The 22,052-nt window shown below is 38.5% G+C and overlaps 1 protein-coding gene across 1 annotated transcript; it reads left to right on the forward strand.

The window, feature by feature from the left end:
• The first annotated feature begins 18,565 nt into the window (after positions 1–18,565).
• On the forward strand, positions 18,566–21,188 carry ZBTB12 (zinc finger and BTB domain containing 12). Its single transcript, XM_074311411.1, has 2 exons — positions 18,566–18,999; positions 19,524–21,188. Exon 2 carries the CDS (start codon positions 19,550–19,552, stop codon positions 20,981–20,983), a length of 1,434 nt encoding a protein of 477 aa, XP_074167512.1. The 5' UTR covers positions 18,566–18,999; positions 19,524–19,549; the 3' UTR covers positions 20,984–21,188.
• Positions 21,189–22,052: the final 864 nt, after the last annotated feature.

Below are 22,052 nucleotides of genomic sequence, written 5' to 3' on the forward strand. Positions count from 1 at the left end.
CTATAAATGAAAACTCCCACATCTATTGGAACCGAGAGGAAAAATCAAAAACAGAATCTACTGATAATCTGAAAAAAAACACAATAGGAAATGTTCCAGGAAAAGTCAAAGTCAAAATTCAGAGCTTCTACATCAAAGAAAAAATACTGCAAATATCCAGTTCAACTACCATAGTTAGCATCACAAACACCCCAGCAGTTTCCAATATAGATGAAAGATCTTAGAACACAAAATTCCAAAAGGCAACAAAAATAGGCTTATAACCAAAAATAACTTACCCTAAAAAGTTGAGTATAATCCTACAGAGGAAAAACAGATTTCAATGGAATATATTATTTTCAAGTATTTCTGCTGAAAAGACCAGAGCCAAGTAGAAACTTAGAAATGCAAACATAACAAAGGAAACCTCAAGAATAAATATATTTGAATGACTAAAAAAGAACTGCATGAAGATAAAATTCTCAACAAGAAAGAGAGGGGAAAAAACCAGAAGAATCCCTTCAGGAGTTTAATTTCTTTGAAGTTTATTAAAGAATTTAAATTTAAAAACATGGTCTGAAGTAAACTGGTTATACTGAGAGTTCTAAAAAGAGAAAGAGAATATAAAGTAAAAGTAATAAATTACTATAGAAAGAAGAAAGAAGGGGACAGAACTTGATAGTTCTCATAATTGAGGTGAGTAAAGAGAAGAGTATACAAGCATCAAATTAATATCAAGGAGTAGGCATCATATAAAACCTCCCTTTATCTAAACTGGAAAAAAAAAGTGAGGTAAATATACACAATTTGCTGTACATCAATCTCAACAGGGAGATAAATGGGGATGAAAAAAGGAGTTAAAAGGGAGGATGATACCAGGAATGGAAGAGAAGCAAAATGGAATACAAGAAAAACAAACTTCTTAATCCTGGAAGGAGTATTCAAAGAAAAAAAAAAAAAGACATATAAGAATTAGAATATAATAAGGAGTGGCAAGAGATTCCTGTCGATTAGGGAATCCCAAACAAATGGTGGTATTTGAATGCAAAATAATATTATTTCATTATAAGAAATTATGAAAGAGGTGTAGGTTCTGGGAAGATGGCAGAGTAGATTGTTAATTCCAAGCTTTCCTAACTTCCTCCATAAATAGAACAAATTTGCCCCTCAGGGCAAATGCAGACTCATGAAAAATCAAAAAGACCTTTGATAGAACTGGGAACCTCCAGATGTAGGAGAAGATCTGAAGAAACACTCAGGGCTAGGATTAACCCATTTGAAGAACAAATACCTCTGGGGTAGTTCTAGGGAAATCTCTAGTGGAGAGCCCTGGAACTAGTTGGGTGTGGCTGGAGTCTCAGCAGGAACCAGAGACACTTCACCTTGGGGACTGCTTGTGAAAAATAGGTCTGAGTCTGAAAAGACTGGGGGAACCTCAGCTGATTAGGAACACCAGACTCAGCTTTGCTGCAGGATTCACCCTGGATGAGAAGGAACCAGCAGCACACCTGTGTGCAGAGGCAGTGAAGCAGGGACTGCTGGCTGTAAGCACTTGCTGGAGGCTGGAGCTATTGGTTTGGGGTTTCTGGTCAGAAGGGAAAGCTGACGTGAAGCTAGAGACACTATCCCCCACACCTCAGGATTAAAGGTACTTACAAATACCTCTTATTTTTTAAAAAACCAGTGGGCAAAGAAGAAAGAGCTTTACCATAGAAACAAACTATGGGAATAGGGAAGATCAGGGTTCATCTTCAGAGAAGAATACTGAGATTAAAAAAAAAAAAAAACCCTTCTACCCCAAAGAATAACATGAAATGGCTCCCTGCCCAGAGAGAATTTATAGAAGAACTCAAAAAAGAATTTAAAAATCACTTGAGAGACATTGAGAAAAAAAAAAAAAAAAAAAAAAAACTAAATAAATAAATAAATAAATAAAAGCCATCCAAGAAAAACAAGAAAATTATGGGGGGAAAAAAAGATAACCAACTAAAAAGGAGATACAAAGTCTCAAAGATGAAAATAACTCTGAAAACTAGAATTTGGCAATGGGAAGCCAATGAAGCTATGAGAGACCACAAAATAACAAAACAGATTATAAAGAATGAAAAAATAGAACAGCATGTGAAACATCTTATAAGAAAAACAGGGGCAATTAGGTGGCACAGTACATAGAGCACCAGCCTTGAGTTCAGGAGGACCCGAGTTCAAATCTGATCTCAGACACTTAACACTTCCTAGCTGTGTGACCCTGGGCAAGTCACTTAACCCCAGCCTCAAAAAAAAAAAAAAAAAAAAAAAGAAAAAGAAAAAGAACATATCTGGAGAACAGATCAAGAGGAGAAAATATAAGAATAATTGGACTGCCTGAAAGTTGTGACCAAAAAAAAAAAAAAAAAGGACCTTTACACAATAATGCAAAAAATAATCTAAAAAAATTGTTCTGGAGTGATACAACATGAGGGGAAAGTAGAAATAGAAAAATATAATATCTATAATATTGAATTAGAAAAAATGTACATTCAACAAACTTGCAGATTTTCAGGACTTTTACCAATCAAACCAACCTTAATAGAAAATTTAACATAAGAGTCAATATCAAAGATCAATTTCAAGGAACTCAACACAAATAGATTATGTTTTTTTACTTGGAAAATTTATAGCATATGTTTAAGATTGACATCAACAATACAACAGCTCAAAAGAAAGACTGGGGCAGAGTTAAAGTCAGAATAGTAATTATGTCATATAAATGAGGTGCAGAGAAACAATAGATAGAGACATTAAAGGGGGGAGGAGAGCTTGTAGTTCTGAAAACCTATTCACATGGGGAATGGGTTAAATAGGCCACACATAGTATATATTCATATATACTATTAAGGATATATTATATATATCCTCCAAAATCTATAAAGAAATAAGGGAAAAGGGATGAGGGGACAGAGAAGCAAAAGGTGAGGGAAGAAGACAAGGGAGGGATCTATGGGTGGGGAACAAGTTAGAAACAGAATTAAAGCAAAGGTCAGTAGGTATAGGAAAGATATGTGTGTATCTATGTATGGGGGTATGTGGATCTGTATGTGAATGTATATATCTACATATGTATATATAAATATATCCTTTCTCAACTATATCTTGCTTGGGGGGAGGGAGAGATGAAAGGTGAAAAAAGTAAAAAGGATGAGCAGCAGAGAACAAAAGAATAAATTATAAGGAAGTAAAAAAAAAAAAGATGGACACTCACTCATGAATATCATTTCTTCTACTGATATATATATATATAGTTGAACTAGCATTTGTTATATATTTTGAATCCTTCTTGATGTTCTGTTGGGCACATGACAATGTTCTCTTTTGTTTCATTTTGTTTTATACTTCTTTTCTGTTTTTCTTTCTTTTCATCTGTTTCTTTAAATAAAATAAACTTGGGAAAAATAAAAAAATAAAATTATGAAAGAAGATACAAGAGAATTGTGAGCTGATGCAGAGTAAAGTGAATCCAATCCTGAGAACAATTTATAGAAAAATGATACAAAAATGGAAATAATTAAAAACTCATCAATGCAATTATCAATCATATCTCCATAAAACATACTACCCACCTCGAAGGAGGGATTATAGATACAAATGTGCAGAATGGCAGCTATGGTTTACTTGACTATGTTTTTTAATTTTTAAAAAATTTTTAATAGTGTATTGTTTTTCTAATTACATGTTAGAATGGATTTCAACATTCAGTTTTGTAAAATTTTGAGTTTCAAATTTTTGTTTCTCTCTCCCTTAACTCCCTTTCTCCCCATACTAGCAAACAATCTGATAGATTATGCTTATATATTACACGGTTTTATTCTGTTTTTAATTGAGGGATGGAGAAGGAAAGAAAGGTTAGCAATAAGGATGACTATAAAGGAAGATCACTGAAACATTTCCAAAAATAGAAGACACAAAAAATACACAGGATAGTTTTAAAAGATATGAAATTTATTCTGTGTGTGTGTGTGTGTGAGAATGTATGTATTTAAATAAGCAATATGAAATGGAGATTCACAGTTTAATTTATAATTTCCTTTTTCCATTTTGCTGTGTGTTTGGAAATGCTTATTTATTTACATATATATATTTGGTGTTCAGAATTATTTTTAAAATTAATTTTAAAGAGAATGGGAGCAGGGTCATAAGAATGGAATAAGACAAATATCCTAATTTTTATATAGAGAGCATAAAGTAGGACCTACTCATTCTAGTAAGCCTTGACTTCAATTTCAGGCAAATTTTATGTAATATGCAAATATTACATAAATGAATATGTAAATGACAGTTAATAATCAGCTAGAAAGTATTATTTAATCTAGAACAAACCATATTAAATAAACTAACCTCATTTTCTCTTTGATAGACTTACTAGACTGCAGGTTCAGGTGAAAACCATAGATAATAACTTACCAAAATTTTATTTTGAAAAAGTACCATATGATATTCTGTGAACAAAATGGAGAGCTGTGTTTACTAGATCACTGATATCCAACTTTTTTCCCCTTTACCTAGAAAATGTGTTCCTCCTAGTCTTTGATAGATCACTACCATCCTACTTCCTAACCATGGGTGCCCTTCCTCATGTCTCTGTTTTGGGGCCTCTAATTTTCTATCTTTCAGTGATTTCATCTGTCCCTACAAATTCAATTATTCCCTGTGCAAATGAATCCCAGATGTATGTATCTAGGTCTAATTTCCCTTCTGAGCTCAAATCTTAAATAACCATCTATCTGTTAAACAACTTTATCTGAATGATGCCTATGAAAATAGGGATAGCAAATTCAACATGTCCAAAGAGGAATTCATTGTCCTTCTCCCAAACCTATCAATTCTTGAAAATTCCCAATTTCTGTTGAGAGTACCACCAGCCATTTAAATAGATTAGTTACATAGAAGACTACCTGAGAAGGACCTGAGTTTAAATGCAGCCTCAGACACCTATTAGCCTATATGACCCTGAGCAACTCACTTAACACCAATTGCCTTCAAAAAAAGTTTTTTTAAGTTTATTTATTTTCAAAATACACGCACAGATAAGTTTTCAACATTGACCCTTGCATTGCCAATTTTTTTTTTTTTTTAAAAAGCCTCAACAGATAGCAGACTGGATCAAAAGTCAGAACCCTACAATATGCTATTTACAGGAAACACATTTAAGGCAGGGAGATACATACAGAGTAAAGGTAAAAGACTGGAGCAGAATCTATTACGCTTCAGGTGAAGTCAAAAAAGCAGGAGTAGCCATCCTTATTCAGATCAAGCAAAAGCATAAATTGATCTAATCAAAAGAGATAAGGAAGGAAACTATATCTTGTTAAAGGATAGCATAGACAATGAAGCAATATCAATACTAAACATATATGCACCAAGTGGTATAGCATCTAACTTCCTAAAGAAAAAGTTAAGAAATAGACAGCAAAGCTATAATAGTGGGAGATCTCAACCTTGCACTCTCAGAATTAGATAAATCAAACCACAAAACAAATAAGAAAGAAATTAAAGAGATAAATAGAATATTTTCAAAGGAAGGAGGAAAATCAAATTGTTAGTCCTAAAAATGAAAAGGGAGAATTTTCCACCAATGAAGAGGAAATTAGAGCAATAAGGAGTTACTTTGCCCAACTTTATGCCAATAAATTTGATAACCTAAGTGAAATGGATGACTACCTCCAAAAATATAGGCTTCCCAGATTAATAGAGGAGAAAGTAAATTGCTTAAATAGGCCCATTTCAGAAAAAGAAATAGAACAAGCTATTAATCAACTCCCTAAGAAAAAAATCCCCAGGACCAGATGGATTTACATGTGAATTCTACCAAACATTTAAACAACAATTAGCCCCAATGCTATATAAACTATTTGAAAAAATAGGGAATAAGGAGTCCTACCAAATTCCTTTTATGACACAGACATGGTACTCTTACCTAAACCAGGTAGGTTGAAAACAGAGAAAGAAAATTATAGACCAATCTCCCTAATGAATATTGATGCTAAAATCTTAAATAAGATATTAGCAAAAACACTGCAGAAAATCATCCCCAGGATAATATACCATGATCAAGTAGGATTTATATCAGGAATGCAGGGCTGGTTCAATATTAGGAAAACTATTAGCATAATTGACCATATCAATAAACAAATTAACAAAAACCATATGCTCTGAATCACTATTATTTAGAGAAATACAAATTAAGACAACTCTGAGGTATTACTTCACACCTCTCAGATTGGCTAAAATGACAGGAAAAGATAATGATAAATGTGGGAGGGGTGTGGAAGAGCTGGGACATTGTTGGAGTTATGAAATGATCCAACCATTCTGGAGAACAATTTGGAACTATACCCAAAAGGCTATAAAACTGTACCCTTTGAGCCAGCAGTCTCACTACTGGGTCTATATTTCAAAAAGATCATAAAAAAGAAAAAAGGACTCACATATACAAAAATGTTTGTAGTAGTTCTTTTTCTAGTGGCAAAGAATTGGAAATTAAGTGGATGATCATCAATTGAGGAATGGTTGAATTAGGTATGACAGATGGATGTTATGGAATATTATTTTTTTGTAAGAGATGATGAGCAGGATGATTTCAGAAAAGCCTGAAGAGAATTACTTAAACTGATGCTAAGTGAGTGAGAAGAACCAAGAGAACATTGTACACAGTAACAAGATTATGTGATAATCAACTGTGATAGACTTGGCTCTTCTCAACAATGCAGTGATTCAAGGCAATCCCAATAGATTTGGATTCAAGCCTTGACCAACTTCTAACATCTTATATCAAGTTAAGGTCAAAATGGGTTCATGATTTAAACATAAAGAGTAGCACTATGAGCAAATTAGAAAAGCAAGAGATGTCTACCTGTCAAATCTGTAGAAAAGGGAGGAATTTATGGGCAAAGGAGAACTAGAGAACATTATGAAATGGGAAATGGTTAATTTTGGTAACATTAAATTAAAATGTTTTTGCACAAACAAAATCCTACAATCAAGATTAGAAGGGAAACAAAGATGGAGGGAAGGGGAAATTTATAGCCAGTGTTTCTGATAAAGATCTAATTTCTAAAATATATACAGAATTGAGTCAAATTTATGGGAATACAAGTCATTCCCTATAATGGGCTGTTGTCTTCAGAAGCTGCCGATCACTCTCTGGGGGGAGATCTGCTGTGTCAACTCAAATCTCTCGGACACATTCTTCTTCCTGTAGAGAATCGTTGTCTCCAGACAGTTGCCATTAACTCTTGTCCAGAGAAGTGATTTCCCTTCCTGCAGAGAGCTGCCTCAAGTCTGGTCTAGAGCAGAGACTGACTTTTTCCTCCAGAGCTGCCCTCTTTATCCTCCCAGAGAATGGGCGTGGGATAATGCAAGGGCTTCTGGGAAGAAGTACTTCAACCAATGAACTTGCTCCTCCTAAGCATGCAAACTCTTCCCCAGGAATTCACAAGTCAAACTCCCAGGAAAGGCCAGAACTAGAAAATTATCATTATCTCATTAGCACTTAGTAAGAACCTAACAATTCCCCAATTGATATATGTCAAAGGATATGAACAGATAATTTTCAGAGGAAGAAATTAAAGAGTTCTGGCTCATAACATAATTTCTTTTGTATTTTATTTTGCTGAGGCAATTGGGGTTTAAGTGACTTGCCCAGGATCACACAGCTAGGAAGTGTTAAGTGTCTGAGACTAAATTTGAACTCAAGTCCTCCTGACTTCAGGGCTGGTGCTCTATCCATTGTGCCATCTAGCTGTCCCTGACAATCTCTTTGAGGACTTGTTGCAATTTTTTATGATATACAAAAGTCAAAGGCTTTAGTGTACTCAATGAAAGAAAAGTAGATGCTTTTCTCTAACTCCAACTCTTTTGCTTTCTTCACAATCCAGCAAATGTTTACAATTTGGTCTCTACCTGCCTGTTTTGGGGGTAATTGTTGTTTCATATATTGCTGAAGCCTAGGTTGCAGAATCATAAGCATAGTCTTGGTGGCATATGCAATGAGCACAACTGTCTGGCAATTTAAACATTATTTGGCATTACCCATCTTTACAACTGGGACATAAACTAATCTTTTCCAATCCAGTGGCCATTGTTGCGTTTTCTAAATTTGGTGGCATATAATTTAACATTATAGATCAATTGGAATTCCCTTACTTCTACTAAACTTATTATTAGCAAACCTCTCTTTACCAAGTTTTTTTTTTTCCCACCAGAATATGAATATTTAATCTAGGTCTAGAATTACTTTATACTGTGTGCATTTTGGGGGGATAGAAGGGGTGGGAGGGACCTAAATAATATACTTTCAATAAGAATTTCTAGTTTCTTTTGAGCCCCTGTTCTGGGAAAACTCGAATAATTTATAAAAGGATTTCCCCCTTCCCCCTGCCCATGTTCTAGAATGACTATAAAGTTTAATTACTTTTAGCCTTCTCTAGGAAACACCAACACAGACACACAGACACACACGGTAAACAAAATCTTGAATAGTTTTTGGTTTTTTTTTTTTGTAAAGTCTTTTTTTTTTTAATATATAATTTTTATTTTATTTTATAATTATAACTTTTTTTTTGACAGTACATATGCATGGGTAATTTTTTACAACATTATCCCTTGCACTTACTTCTGTTCAGATTTTTTCCCTTCCTCCCTCAACCCCCTCCCCCAGATGGCAGGCAGTCTTATACATGTTAAATATATTACAATATATTGAATTGGTTTTAAAAATGCATATGGGACACAAATTTCAAAGAAGTCTTTGATAAGAAATCTCCAAAAAACTCAGTAGTACTTTTTGTAGTAGCAAAGAATTGGTAACAAAGTAGATGTTCTTAACTGAAAAATGGCTCTGAAGATAACACCCCTCTGCAGGAGAAAGAATGGCTACTGCTACTAAAGTCAGGACCAAAGGGGGTGAATTGGGACAGATCCTGGAGAACCAAGGTGACCAGTTCAGGAAACCTACAGTGTTTCAATGGTGAGACAAATCAGGATTGCCATAATTCGTCAACATTCTAAATGGGATTGATTGAATGAAATTTTCTCAAGTTTGTGGGACTGGGCTGAAGTCACTTGATCCCTATAGCCAATTGAGCCTTGGGTTTCAGGAAGTCACATGATCTCTCATCTTAAGGGATGAACCTTGAAGTCTGGGATGCAGAAAGTTAGTGAAGCTGCAGGAAGTGACTGTGACCTGTGGGAGGCAGACACCATTGGTGATCATTGGTCAAGGATGGTTATGTTCTTTTACTCTATCCAATGAGAAGGCTTAGGTCTTTTGCTTTTAAGTCCTGGACAAGCCGGAATCTGTCCAGGTTCCAGGAGCATATGGTAGGAGTTGTAATGGCTCCCAGATGTGTCTGGGCTCCTCCCTGCAGGTTTTAAATAATGCTTTCTCTTTATACCTAAAGATGTCTCTGATTAGTTAATTTGGGAAAGAGAGTTTTGCACCTGTCCTACACAATTTAAAAGAAATAGACTGGAAATGTTACTAAACTTTGTTCATTTGGGGATCAGTGATGGAGACCTATTCTTTTTTTTCTTTTCTTTTCTTTTTTATTATAGCTTTTTATTGACAAAACACATGTATGGGTAATTTTTCAACATGACCCTTGCAAACACTTCTGTTCTAATTTTTCCCCTCCTTCCCAGGCAGTCCCATACATGTTAAGCATGTTAAAATATATGTTAAATACAATATATGTGTACATATTTATACAGTTCTCTTGTTGCACAAAAAAAAAAAAAAAAAAAAAAAAAAATCGGATTTAGAAAGGTAAAGATAACCTGGAAAGAAAAACAAAATTGCAAACAATAACAGAAAGAGTGGAAATGCTATTTTGTGGTCTACCCTCATTTTCCAGAGTTCTTTCTCTGGGTGTGGCTGGTTCTATTTATCACTGATCAATTGGAACTGAATTGGATCCTCTCATTGCCAAAGATAGCCACTTCCATCAGAATTGATCCTCATATAGTAATGTTGTTGAAGTGTATAATGATCTCCTGGTCCTGCTCATTTCACTCAGCATCAACTCATGTAAGTCTCTCCAGGCCTCTCTGAAATCATCCTGCTGGTCATTTCTTACAGAATAATAATATTTCATAACATTCATATACCATAATTTACTCAGCCATTCTCCAATTGATGGGCATCCATTCAATTTTCAGTTTCTAGCCACTATGAAAAAAGAGTTGCCACAAGCATTTTTGCACATACAGGTCTCTTTCCCTTCTTTAAGATCTCTTTGCTCAGTAGTAACATTGCTAGATCAAAAGGTATGCATAGTTTGATAACTTTTTGAGTATAGTTCCAAATTGCTCTCCATAACGGTTGGACCCATTCACAACTCCACTAACAATGCATCAGTGTCCCAATTTTCCCACCTTCCCTCCAATATTCATCATTATCTTTTCCTGTCATCTTAGCCAATCTGACAGGCGTGTAATGGTATCTCAGAGTTGTCTTAATTTGCATTTCTCTGATCAATAGTGATTTGGAACACTTTCATATGAGTGGAAATAGTTTCGATTTCATCATCTGAAAATTATCTGTTCATATCCTTTGACCATTTATCAATTGGAGAATGACTTGGTTTCTTATAGCGTCAGTTCTCTATATATTTTGGAGATGAGGCCTTTTATCAGAACCTTTAACTGTAAAAATGTTTTCTCAGTTTATTGCTTCCCTTTTAATCTTGTCTGTATTAGTTTTGTTTGTACAAAAGCTTTTAAACTTGATATAATCAAAATTTTCCACTTTGTGATCAATAAAGATCTCTAATTCTTCTTTGGTCACAAATGATAGAGACCTATTCTAATCTTGGCACTCTTCCTCACTCCCTTTCTTCAGTTTATTTGTATCGCCCATGTAATATGCACAATGCACAAAAATCCAAACCTTTCTACCTATTGCCTAGGAGTGATGAAGGAGAAGACATTGGGAAGATTGTCAGTAAGGACGTTTCCCTATAGTTTTGCTATTTAAAAAAATAATAATAATTCATGAAACCCCGAATTATTAATTGGCAAAAATGAAAGTTTATTGTTAGATAGGATGCCAGTTTTGCTAAGAGACTTACTTCTAGAGTGGTGAAAAACACAATTGTGTTGCTTCTCTCATCCTGGGAGGATGGGCCCTCTCTTTAGACTCCTTAAAGCCTGGGAGATCCTGATCTCTCAAATTAAAAAGGGGACACAATTTAATTTTAAAGGGAACAGTTTCCCTCCCCCTTCAATATTGTCACTGAATGGAACAGGTAAAGATTCCTTAGACACTGTAGGTAAAATAGATCAAATCTTAGGCCTAAATTTCAGGAAGTCAATATGATCCGAATTCTCAGAGGGCTCAAGGGCAGAAAAGGTCAAATCCTAGGTCTAAGCTTCAGGAAGTCACATAACCCACAGGAAGCAGACAGTGTTATTGACCATTGGTCAATGATTACTTTCTTTTCAGTCTATCTAATGAATTTAAAAATCAACAGGAAGGGGGCAGCTAGGTGGCGCAGTGGATAGAGCACCAGCCTTGAATTCAGGAGGACCCGAGTTCAAATGTGATTTCAGACACTTAACACTTCCTAGCTGTGTGACCCTGGCAAGTCACTTAACCCCAGCCTCAAAAAAAAAAAAAAAAAAAAAAAAATCAACAGGAAGGAGGGTTGTAGTCCCATCTTTTCTGCTATACAATCCTTTCTCTGTTTCTGCCAAGCTAGACTTTCCAGTTGATGTGCTTGATCTCTCCTTGCAAAAACTGAATAAATGCTTTCTATTTGTTTCGAGATGCCTCTGAGTAGTCAATTTGGGTAAGGAGAGATGGGGTCTAGCTAAAAACACTAAAAAATCAATTATATGAAACTGAGAATTAGGTTGTGTTCTTAAATGCAAATGGAGACAGCCATATCCAGATTTTAACAATTCTCATTTTTATTTTTGAGTGATATTTCATTTATTTTCCCCACAGTCAAAGTTTGAATTGGTTAAATACAAGCAACCCAAGCTATGTGAACTTTATCAGTTAGTAGGCTAAGAAACTTTGGTTGAGCAGTGAGGATAGGGACCTTTGAGGAGGTCAGCTTATGTCCACAGAATATCCTCTAATATTTTCTTAAAGGCTTGAGAGTGGTGCCATATGGCAGCTGAATTATATGTTATTTTCTACATGGCTGATTAACTAAAAGCCTGTTTTAATGCAGAGTGAAGAAAGCAGAGAAACAAGCCTAGTGTGGACAGCTTTTAACACAGCAACACCCACCACTGAATGTGATATAATATAACCAAATATAAATGTAACCCATACCTGTTATAATCTGGTTTCATTGGGTTATTATCAGGGAACTTTTGTTTCCTTCCACAGTTTCTTGTTATTTTCCAGGATGATACTGTTCATAATCCAGAGTTGTAACTGAAGCAACTAGGTGGCAAATTGGACCCAGGGAAAGGAAGAACTGATTTCATATCTGTAATAAGCTATGTGATATAGATTCTAGACAAGGGAGAAGAAAAGGGAATAAGAAATTTATATGGTGACTACTACTATAGCTTAATGATTAACACCAACAAAACAGACACTCCAACAGCTAGCACCACATCATCTATATGTGCAGCCATCAGTTACAAAAAAAATGGTGAGGTTTTGAATGCTGTGGATAAATTCACTTAAGTTGGTAGTATACTCTTCAGGATGTCCATATTGACAATAAGGTTGACACATGCATTGCCAAAACTAGCTTTAGGAGCTCCAAAGTATAGCAAAGGAGAGAAATTAGACTGCCTCTGCAGTCTACAGAACCACTGTACTGACCTCATTGTTGTATGCCAGTGAAACCTGGACAATATACCAGTGCCATGAGAGGAAACTGAATCACTTCCATCTGAATTGTCTTAGGAAGATTCTAAAGATTATCTGGCAAGATAAGATACCAAACACTGAAGTTCTCTCTAGAACTAAACTTCCAAGCATTCCAACTCTACTGCAGAGAGCATAATTCCACTGGGCTGGACACACTGATGGAATGCCAAATATACACTTGCCAAAAAGATTGTTTTGTGCAGAATTCACCCAAGGCAAATGCTCATAAGGTGATCATAAAAAGTAATACAAGGACACTTTCAAGGTCTTTCTTAAGAACTTTAGAATTCACCAAACACCAAGATAAGGTCGAAATGGATTCATGATCTAGGCATAAAAAATGAGATTATAAATAAATTAGAAGAACATAGGATAGTTTACCTCTCAGACCTGTGGAGGAGGAAGGAATCTGTGACCAAAGAAGAACTAGAAATCATTATTGATCACAAAATAGAAAATTTTGATTATACCAAGTTAAAAAGGTTTTGCACAAACAAAACTAATACAGACAAGGAAAGCAATAAACTGGGAAAACATTTTTATAGTTAAAGGTTCTCATAAAGGCCTCATTTCCAAAACATATAGAGAATTGACTCAAATTTATAAGAAATCAAGCCATTCTCCAATTGATAAATGGTCAAAGGATATGAACAGACAATTTTCAGATGAAGAAATTGAAACTCTGCCCATATGAAAAAGTGCTCCAAATCATTATTGATCACAAAAATGCAAATTAAGACAACTCTGAGATAACACTACACACCTCTTAGATTGGCTAAGATGACAGGAAAAGATAATGATAAATGTTGGAGGGAATGTGGGAAAACTGGGACACTGATAACATTGTTGGTGGAATTATGAACAAATCCAACTATTCTGGAGAATAATTTGGAACTATGTTCTAAAAATTATCTATCAGTGGGCTTATATCCCAAAGAAATCTTAAAGAACGTTAAGGGACCTGTATGTTTAAAAATGTTTGTGGCAGCCCTCTAGTGGCTAGAAACTGGAAATTGAATGGATACCCATTAATAGGAGAATGGCTAAATAAATTGTAATATATGAATGTTATGGAATATTATTGTTCTGTAAGAAATGACTAGCAGGATGATTTCAGAAAAGCTTGGAGAGACATGAACTGATACTAAGTGAAATGAGCAGGACCAGGAGATCATTATATACTTCAACAACAATACTATATGATGATCAATTCTGATGGATGGGGCTCTCTTTAACAATGAGATGATTCAAACCAGTTCCAAATGTTCAGTAATGAAGAGAATCAGCTACACTCAGAGAGAGGATTATGGGAAATTAATATAGACCATAACATAGCATTTTCACTCTTTCTATTATTGTTTGCTTGCATTTTTGTTTTCCTTCACAAGTTTTTTTTACTTTCTTTCTAGATCCAATTTTTCTTGTGCAACAAGATAACTGTATAAATATGTATACAGATATTATATTTAACATATACTTTAACATATTTAACATGTTTTGGACAACCTGCCATCTAGGGGAGGGTGTGGGGGCAAGAAGGGGAAAGGTTGGAACAGAAGGTTTTGCCAGGGTCAGAGTTGAAAAATTACCCATGCATGTGTTTTGCAACTAAAAAGCCATAATAATAATAATAATAAAATAAAAATTTAAAAGGAACATAAGCCATAAAAAAATTTTAGAATTGATTGTATGACATAAGAGACATTGGCACAAGACCACCCAGCATGGCATGCCCTCATCAGAGAAGGTGCTGTGTTCTATTAGCAAAGTAGAATTGAATTTACCTCAGAAGAAACATGAGATACACAAAGTTAGAGAGTCCATGCCAAATGTTCATATGGATTCTGTGTCCAATCTGTGGCAGAGCATTCTGAGCTTGTATTGGTCTGATTGGCCACAGCCAAACACACTGTAACTCGACTCTAACCAATCAATATTTCAGAGCAGCTAGGTGGTGCAGTGGATAGACTGGGCAGACTCATATTCTAGAGTTCAAATTTGACTTCAGATATTTACTAGTTATGTGACTTTAGGAAAGTCACTTCCCTGCCTCAGTTCTGTAAAATCTATAAAATAAGTTGGAGAAGGAAATGGCACACCACTCCAGTATCTTCACCAAGAAAACCCCAAATGAGGTCATGAAGAATGGCACCACTGAACAACAATATACCAGACACTGGGCTAATCAGCACTTTACAAATATCTCATTTTATTCTCACAACCACTCTGGGAAATAGGCATTATTATTATCCCCATTTTACAGTTGAGGAAATTGAGGTAAATAGTGGTTAAGTGACTTGCCCAAGGTCACACAGCTAGTATCTAAAACCAAATAATAAGTCTCATTTTCCTAACTCTAGACCCTGATATACTGTGTCACCAAACTTACCAAGGACAAATCTCTCAACCTGTATGTTGTATTCTTTCTGAAGAAAGTAATAGCACAAACTTCCCAGGGTTTTGAGGATAAAATAAGATATCTGTAAAGTCCTTAAAGCACTGGTTATTATTATTACTTTCTACTGACATCCTTTATAAGATTTTGCAAATGAATTCACATTTTAAATTAGTGTTCCTTTTGGTTGCCATATATTTCTGTTTGGCAAATGAAATTAAAGCTTCCCACTTCACCGTGAATTTATTCCCCTCTCATCTCTGCCTCTTAGATTCATCTCTATACAATTCAGCAATGAAATCTGGAAGACCTGATTTCAGATATCATTTCTAAAACTTACTATTGGTATTGATGTGATTTAGAAGGGTGATTCCAAGTTCCAAATGATGTGTCTGGGACTTAGCACCAAATGATGACTTTGTAGACTCCAAATCTTGGGGTTCATTTGTGTGAAGAATTCGCAATGGCCTTCCTCTTTGGCAAAAAGGTAGATTTATTTAGAAGATGTTACAGAAAAATGAAAAGAGACAATAGACACCAAGAGTGGTAAATATAAAATAGAGTTGAGAGACCATATAGTTAGCAAGAAAAAGGGTTTTAACGATTAATGATGGAAAGGACAAGCTTCCTAATGGAAATCACAGTTAACCAGGAAAAAGGGAATACCCCATGAGATAAGAGTATGTCCTTAACTGGAAGAATAAATCTATAGAGGTCTTCAGCACTCCCCAAAAATTAGTTAGCTATAAGGAGAAAGAATAAAGGCATGCATGGTGGCAGATGAGAGGAGAGGCACCACATGGCATGGGGGAAGGGAAAGACACTATCAGGCAGTGTTCTGGCAGACTGCTCAACCCAAAAGGGTTCAGCAAAGATAGTGTGAGCCATGGACAGATTTATAGGGGTAATTTAACCTCAAGAGTTTGACAACTGATTTCTGATGATATTCACAGAGGGTGGGATCACAAAGCTAAAACTCATTTGCATCAGTGCTCCTCCCTGTCTGCCTCAGGAAGCAATTCCATTAATATTTCTATCTTTTTCTGCCAACTACTCCTAGTTACTCCGGACCTCATCTTTCCACATCTGAAAAAGAAGAATAACTATAGTACCTACCCTATAGATGAGGTTTTTTGAAATTCAAATGAAATTATACATGTAAAAATGCTATTTAAGTGTTAAATATTATCATGACAATCCCTAGTTTCCTTCTATCTATCCATTTTGGACAAACTGCCATATGCTCTGCCTCTTCCCCTCCTTTTCTCACCTGACATTGTTCCCCCAACTTCTTCCCCAATTACCTGTCTTGGGAAAATGGAGAGAAATACATTCACTGGGGCAAAGAAGTCCTGATTAATGAATTGAAATTCATCTAGCTGTTCCCAAAGCATATTTCATATTGACATTGGCTCTCAAGTTTCTATTTTTTTAAATTTTTTATTAATTTTATAATTATAACTTTTTTGACAGTTATGCACAGGTAATTTTTTACAACAATTTCCCTTGCACTCACTTCTGTCCGAATTTTCTCCTCCTTCCCTCCACCCCCTCCCCTAGATGGCAGGCATTTCCATACACATTTAATATGTTATAGTATATCCTAGATACAATATATGTGTGCAGAAGCGAATTTCTTGTTGCACAGGAAGAATTGGATTCAGAAGGTAAAAATAACCTGGGAAGAAAAACAAAAATACAAACAGTTCACACTCATTTCCCAGTGTTCCTTCTCTGGGTGTAGCTGATTCTGTCCATCATTGATCAACTGGATCTGAGTTAGATCTTCACTATGTTGAAGATATCCATCAAGTTTCTGTTTTAAAACACATTATTTGTTATATGGGGGGAAAGGAGGAATACAGGTAATGTATCCATTTAGGTAATGAAAAAACAATAAAATTTATTTCTAAAAATCAAAGAAACCTAGAAGCCCCCTCATTTTCCAAATTGAGGTCCAGTATACTAAAGTGACTTATCCAAGATTCCATAGGAATCAAGACAGCTAATGTTTAAACTACGATTCTTTAAATTCAAATTCATGGATTTTTAATGTGTTGTTTAATTTTACTGAACTATTTTTTTTTCTTTGTTTAAAAAAAATGGCTCTCTGGGAGGGATAGAAAATGTAGTTGATATAAAAACAAAATATGTCAGTAAAATTTTATTGGGAAAAAAAAAAAAAAAAAAACTTGTATAGCCTCATTTCCGAAGGCTTTGGGCAAGTACTTCATTTCCCTGGGCTTTCACTTTTGAGGTTAGACTAGAGCAACTTCAGTCCCAGGTGATTAGTCCACCCTGAAATACTTGTTATGCTTGGGCAACCTATTCTCCCTAATTCTTTATAAATTTACAAAAATTTCCAAAGGCACAGAGAAGAATAAGCAAATCAGTGCTACAGAGGATTCTGGAAAGGGTGCACAATAGCATTGTAACTCACCAGATTACAATTCCCTTCTTTGGCCACCCCAGACTTCTCACCCAGTTAGAAAATAAGCTCCGTGAGGGCGGTGACTGCGTCTTTTTTGCATTTGTAGCTCTTATACCTTACTGCACCAGGCCAGCAGAAAGTAGGCATATGATCAAATATTTTTGCTATTCAGTCGGGTGTGCATCTTTGCAAGCCCATTTGGGGGTTTTCCTGGCAAAGATGCTGGAGTGCTTTGCCATCTTTCTGCTCCAGAGCATCTACTTTGGCAGCCTTCATTAGTTAACTGACTGGCCCAAAGTCACACGGCCAGTATATCTAAGGCTGGATTCGGACTCTGGTCTTCTTGACTCCAGTCTCGGGGGTCTGCGCTCGGAGCCACGAGATACCTCTTACACGTAACCCTTTTTTGTCCACACGAGTCTTCAAGACTCGGCTTAGTTACCCACTCCCCCGAACAGCACTTCCTGGTTGTCCCAGTGTGAGTTCTGTCCTCCTAAATACCTCGAGTCCCGGGCAGAGGCGCCCGGGCGTACGGCCTCCCTGCCCCACACTATGTTAACCGCAGTACCCTAATGGCCTGGGGAGAGCAAAGAGCACTTGCTGGAAGGATGTACCGCAGCCACGGTGCCCGCCGAGGGCACACTTATGACCCCGGCTCCCTTCTGTGTTTTGCTCAGTCCCCACGACACCGCCCGGCAAGAAGACGGACACTTTTTGTGCTGGACGCCGCTCTCCAGCTCCACAGACCGTGCGAGACGGCTGCTTTCTCCGGAGAGCACTTTCCAGAACAAGCTCTCAACTACCCGAACGCGCATCCAGCACGCATGCGAAGAGCAATTCCAGAGGGCGGGGAGGCGACCGGAGAGAGAGCCGAAGTGCAGGCGTAAGCGAGCCGAGGGGAGGGAGGAGGAAGGATGGACGTATTTCCGCTCCGGCGGACAAACACTGGCCAGAGGGGACAAGACTAGTACTCCCGGCCCCTTTAGCTGAGTGGGCAATAGAAGGAAAAAAGGGCCGAGGAAAGGGGAGTATTTTACCCCTTTCATTTTACACAACACACATGCTTTTTTTCCTCTAGCTTCCTCCCGGAGCAGCTGCCGCCGGGGGGAGCAAAGCTGCGCGCGCTGGGTCCGGACAGCCCAGCGCGACCCTCCCCAGCTCGCCCACGCGGAGCCGGAGTCGCGCTGCAAACCGCGCGCACGGGCGCGCACGTTCCTGCGCCTGCGCGTCAGCCAGACCTGCCTTGTGCGTGGTGGCTGCCGCCGGCCCCCAAGGGGGGGTGGGAGAATTAAAGAAAAAAAACTGCGCGTGGAACAGATCTAGGTGAGAGGCGCGCGTGCCGATGAGGTCAAGGGATTCAGGGGGACTAGTTCCACGGAGCAATTGGGCCCCGAGGCTTGGGGGACTAGGGAGTGAGGTGTTAGGATGGGAGGGGGCGTGTGCGGCGCGTACGGGAGGGGGGGAAACCAGGAACGGCGCGTGTAAACGTGCCTGGGGGGCGGGGAAAGGCGCAAGCGCGCCCCAGACTGGGGAACCCCGAACCCCATCTTCTTCCCACACACCCACACCACGCGGGCACATTTACGCCCCTCCCCTTGCTCTGGACTCCTAGTTCGTGGGCGGGAGGGTTTGGGCAGAAAGTATGGGACCCCGCCCCTTGTGGGTTCTTGTATTCCCTCCCCTTTCCCTGAGATGGGCTGGAGTAAAAACTGTGTGTATGGGATGGAGGGGGACCTGGAGACGGAAAGACTCTGCCCTGGGGGAGAGAGGGAGGAGGGGAAAGGAAGTGGCTGAGGCTGGGGGAAGGGATGAAGGACTGTCATCCGAATTCCTCCTCCACCAAACAGGGAATTCTCCCAGCACGTCCAGTACCATGGCATCTGGAGTGGAAGTCTTGCGATTCCAGCTCCCAGGGCACGAGGCTGCCACCCTTCGGAACATGAACCAACTCCGGGCAGAAGAGCGCTTTTGCGATGTCACCATCGTGGCCGACAGCCTCAAGTTCCGTGGCCACAAGGTAATCTTGGCAGCCTGCTCCCCATTTCTTCGTGACCAGTTTCTTCTCAATCCCAGTTCAGAGCTCCAGGTCTCGCTGATGCACAGTGCCAGAATAGTGGCAGACCTCCTCCTCTCCTGCTATACTGGCGCCCTGGAGTTTGCTGTCCGGGACATTGTCAACTATCTGACTGCTGCCTCCTATCTGCAAATGGAGCATGTAGTAGAAAAGTGTAGAAATGCCCTGAGCCAATTCATTGAACCCAAGATTGGCCTAAAAGAGGATGGAGTAAGTGGAGGAATTGGATTGACTGGGCTCAGCTCCACCAAGTCGCTCCTTCCACCTGCTCGAACCCCAAAGCCAGCTCCCAAGCCTCCACCACCACCTCCTCCACCTTCTCTTCTCCGACCAGTGAAGCTAGAATTCCCCCTAGATGAGGACCTTGAGCTAAAAGCAGAGGAAGAGGAAGAAGATGAAGAAGAGGATGTGTCAGATATCTGTATTGTCAAGGTGGAATCAGCATTGGAAGTGGCACAGAGGCTTAAGCCCCCAGGAGGCATTGGGGGGAGCCTTGGTCTTGGAGGGAGCCTTGGTCTGGGGGGGAACCTTAGCCTTGGAGGGGGTCTTGGTCTTGGAGGGAGTAGTGGACTTCTTATCAATGAAGTTGGAGAAACTATTGATGCCCCTGATGAAAGCACAGCACCCCAGGGGGTGGTGAAGGCCTGCTACAGCCTCACAGAAGACACAGAAGGGGAAGGTCTGTTGCTGTTTCCTGGAGGTCAAGTAGGGGAAGGCATTACTCTTGGACTGGGAGATGAAGCCCTAGCAGCAGCCACTATGTCCCGGAGCAGTGGAGTTAGTGGGAGTTATGGGGGCATGAGGAGCCCCATACCAGGGGCCTCCCCAGTGGGAAACCCACTGAAGAACATCAAGTGTACCAAATGCCCAGAAGTGTTTCAGGGTGTGGAAAAACTTGTATTCCACATGAGAGCCCAGCACTTCATCTTTATGTGTCCTCGATGTGGGAAGCAGTTCAACCATAGCAGCAACCTCAACCGTCACATGAATGTCCACCGAGGTGTCAAGTCACACTCCTGTGGTATTTGTGGTAAATGCTTCACCCAAAAGTCTACCCTACACGACCATCTCAATCTTCACTCTGGGGCTAGGCCCTACCGTTGTTCTTACTGTGATGTGCGATTTGCCCATAAACCCGCCATTCGACGCCACCTTAAGGAGCAGCATGGAAAGACCACAGCAGAGAATGTCCTTGATGCTAGTGTGTCAGAGCTCAATGCTCTCCTTCACTAGCCAAAGGAGGGATAACTAGGGAAGAGTATCAAGTGAAATCAGGAGATGGCTGATAAAAAGGGGGTGGTGAAAGAGCCTCTCTCCCTAAGGGGAGGAAGTATGAAGGAGGAAAAGGGCTTTTCTGTTTCCAGGAGAAACCTGGGGTTGAAGGCTGAGGCATCACAAAAAAAAAAAAAAAAAAAAAAAAAAAAAAAAAAAAAAACAACTACTTAGGTCTTCCTAAGGGAATAAGAAGGGGTTAAACATTGCTAAGGGGATTAACAAACCTTTCCTTGGGATGATGAGGAAAGAAAAGATTCCTGTATTCTATAATAAAAGGGCCCAGAAAAGAGGGGAGGCTCTTTTCTGGAAGAAGTAAATTACCAGCTTGAGGATGTTGTTCATAATGTAAGTAGTAAAAGAGGGAATATAGAAGATGGGTTTTATCATAGAGTAAGAAAGCTATAGAGAAGGCAATTCAGTTGGGGTAGGGCGGGTGGGAATTGGGAGGGAATCTTACCAAAGCTACACCTGTCCTGGGTGGGAATAGAGCAGGGTAAACCTCTTAAATTCTTGGGAGAGCAACTGTTATGAGGAAAAGGTTATCTAGTCCCAAGGAGAAAGGATAGAGGTAGGGGTTTTGTGTTGTTTTTTGCATACTGGGGAGGGGGGATGGAAAAGGGACAGGATGGGCTTTTGTTTCAAGAGGCAAAAAGTGACAAATGTGTCAGAAAATGAAAAGGGAAGATGAGTAGAAAAAAGGAGGAAAATGAAGTTAGTAAGGATTGGGTAGAGGATGTGGGGGGAAAAGGAATATACCTAGAAAAGGGCTCTTGGGGAGGGAAGAAGGAGGGAGGGAAGCAAAAGGGGAGGGAAAAGGAGGGTGTGATAGAGATGGATATTATTTTTTAAGGAAACATTTTTCAAGAGTTTTCTGGAATCTGAGGTTTGTTTCTGCTTTTATTTCCCACAAAATAAAAAAAAAAAGGGTTTTTTCTTTATATTTTGTTATCTATGAGTCTGAGCCTTTCCTTTCTTTCCCTAGTATTTTCAGCCAACACTTCATCTTTGAGAGTACATTGGCTTGTTT

The sequence above is a fragment of the Sminthopsis crassicaudata genome, chromosome 4, assembly GCF_048593235.1.
Source record: "Sminthopsis crassicaudata isolate SCR6 chromosome 4, ASM4859323v1, whole genome shotgun sequence".
In the NCBI taxonomy this organism is placed as follows: domain Eukaryota; kingdom Metazoa; phylum Chordata; class Mammalia; order Dasyuromorphia; family Dasyuridae; genus Sminthopsis; species Sminthopsis crassicaudata.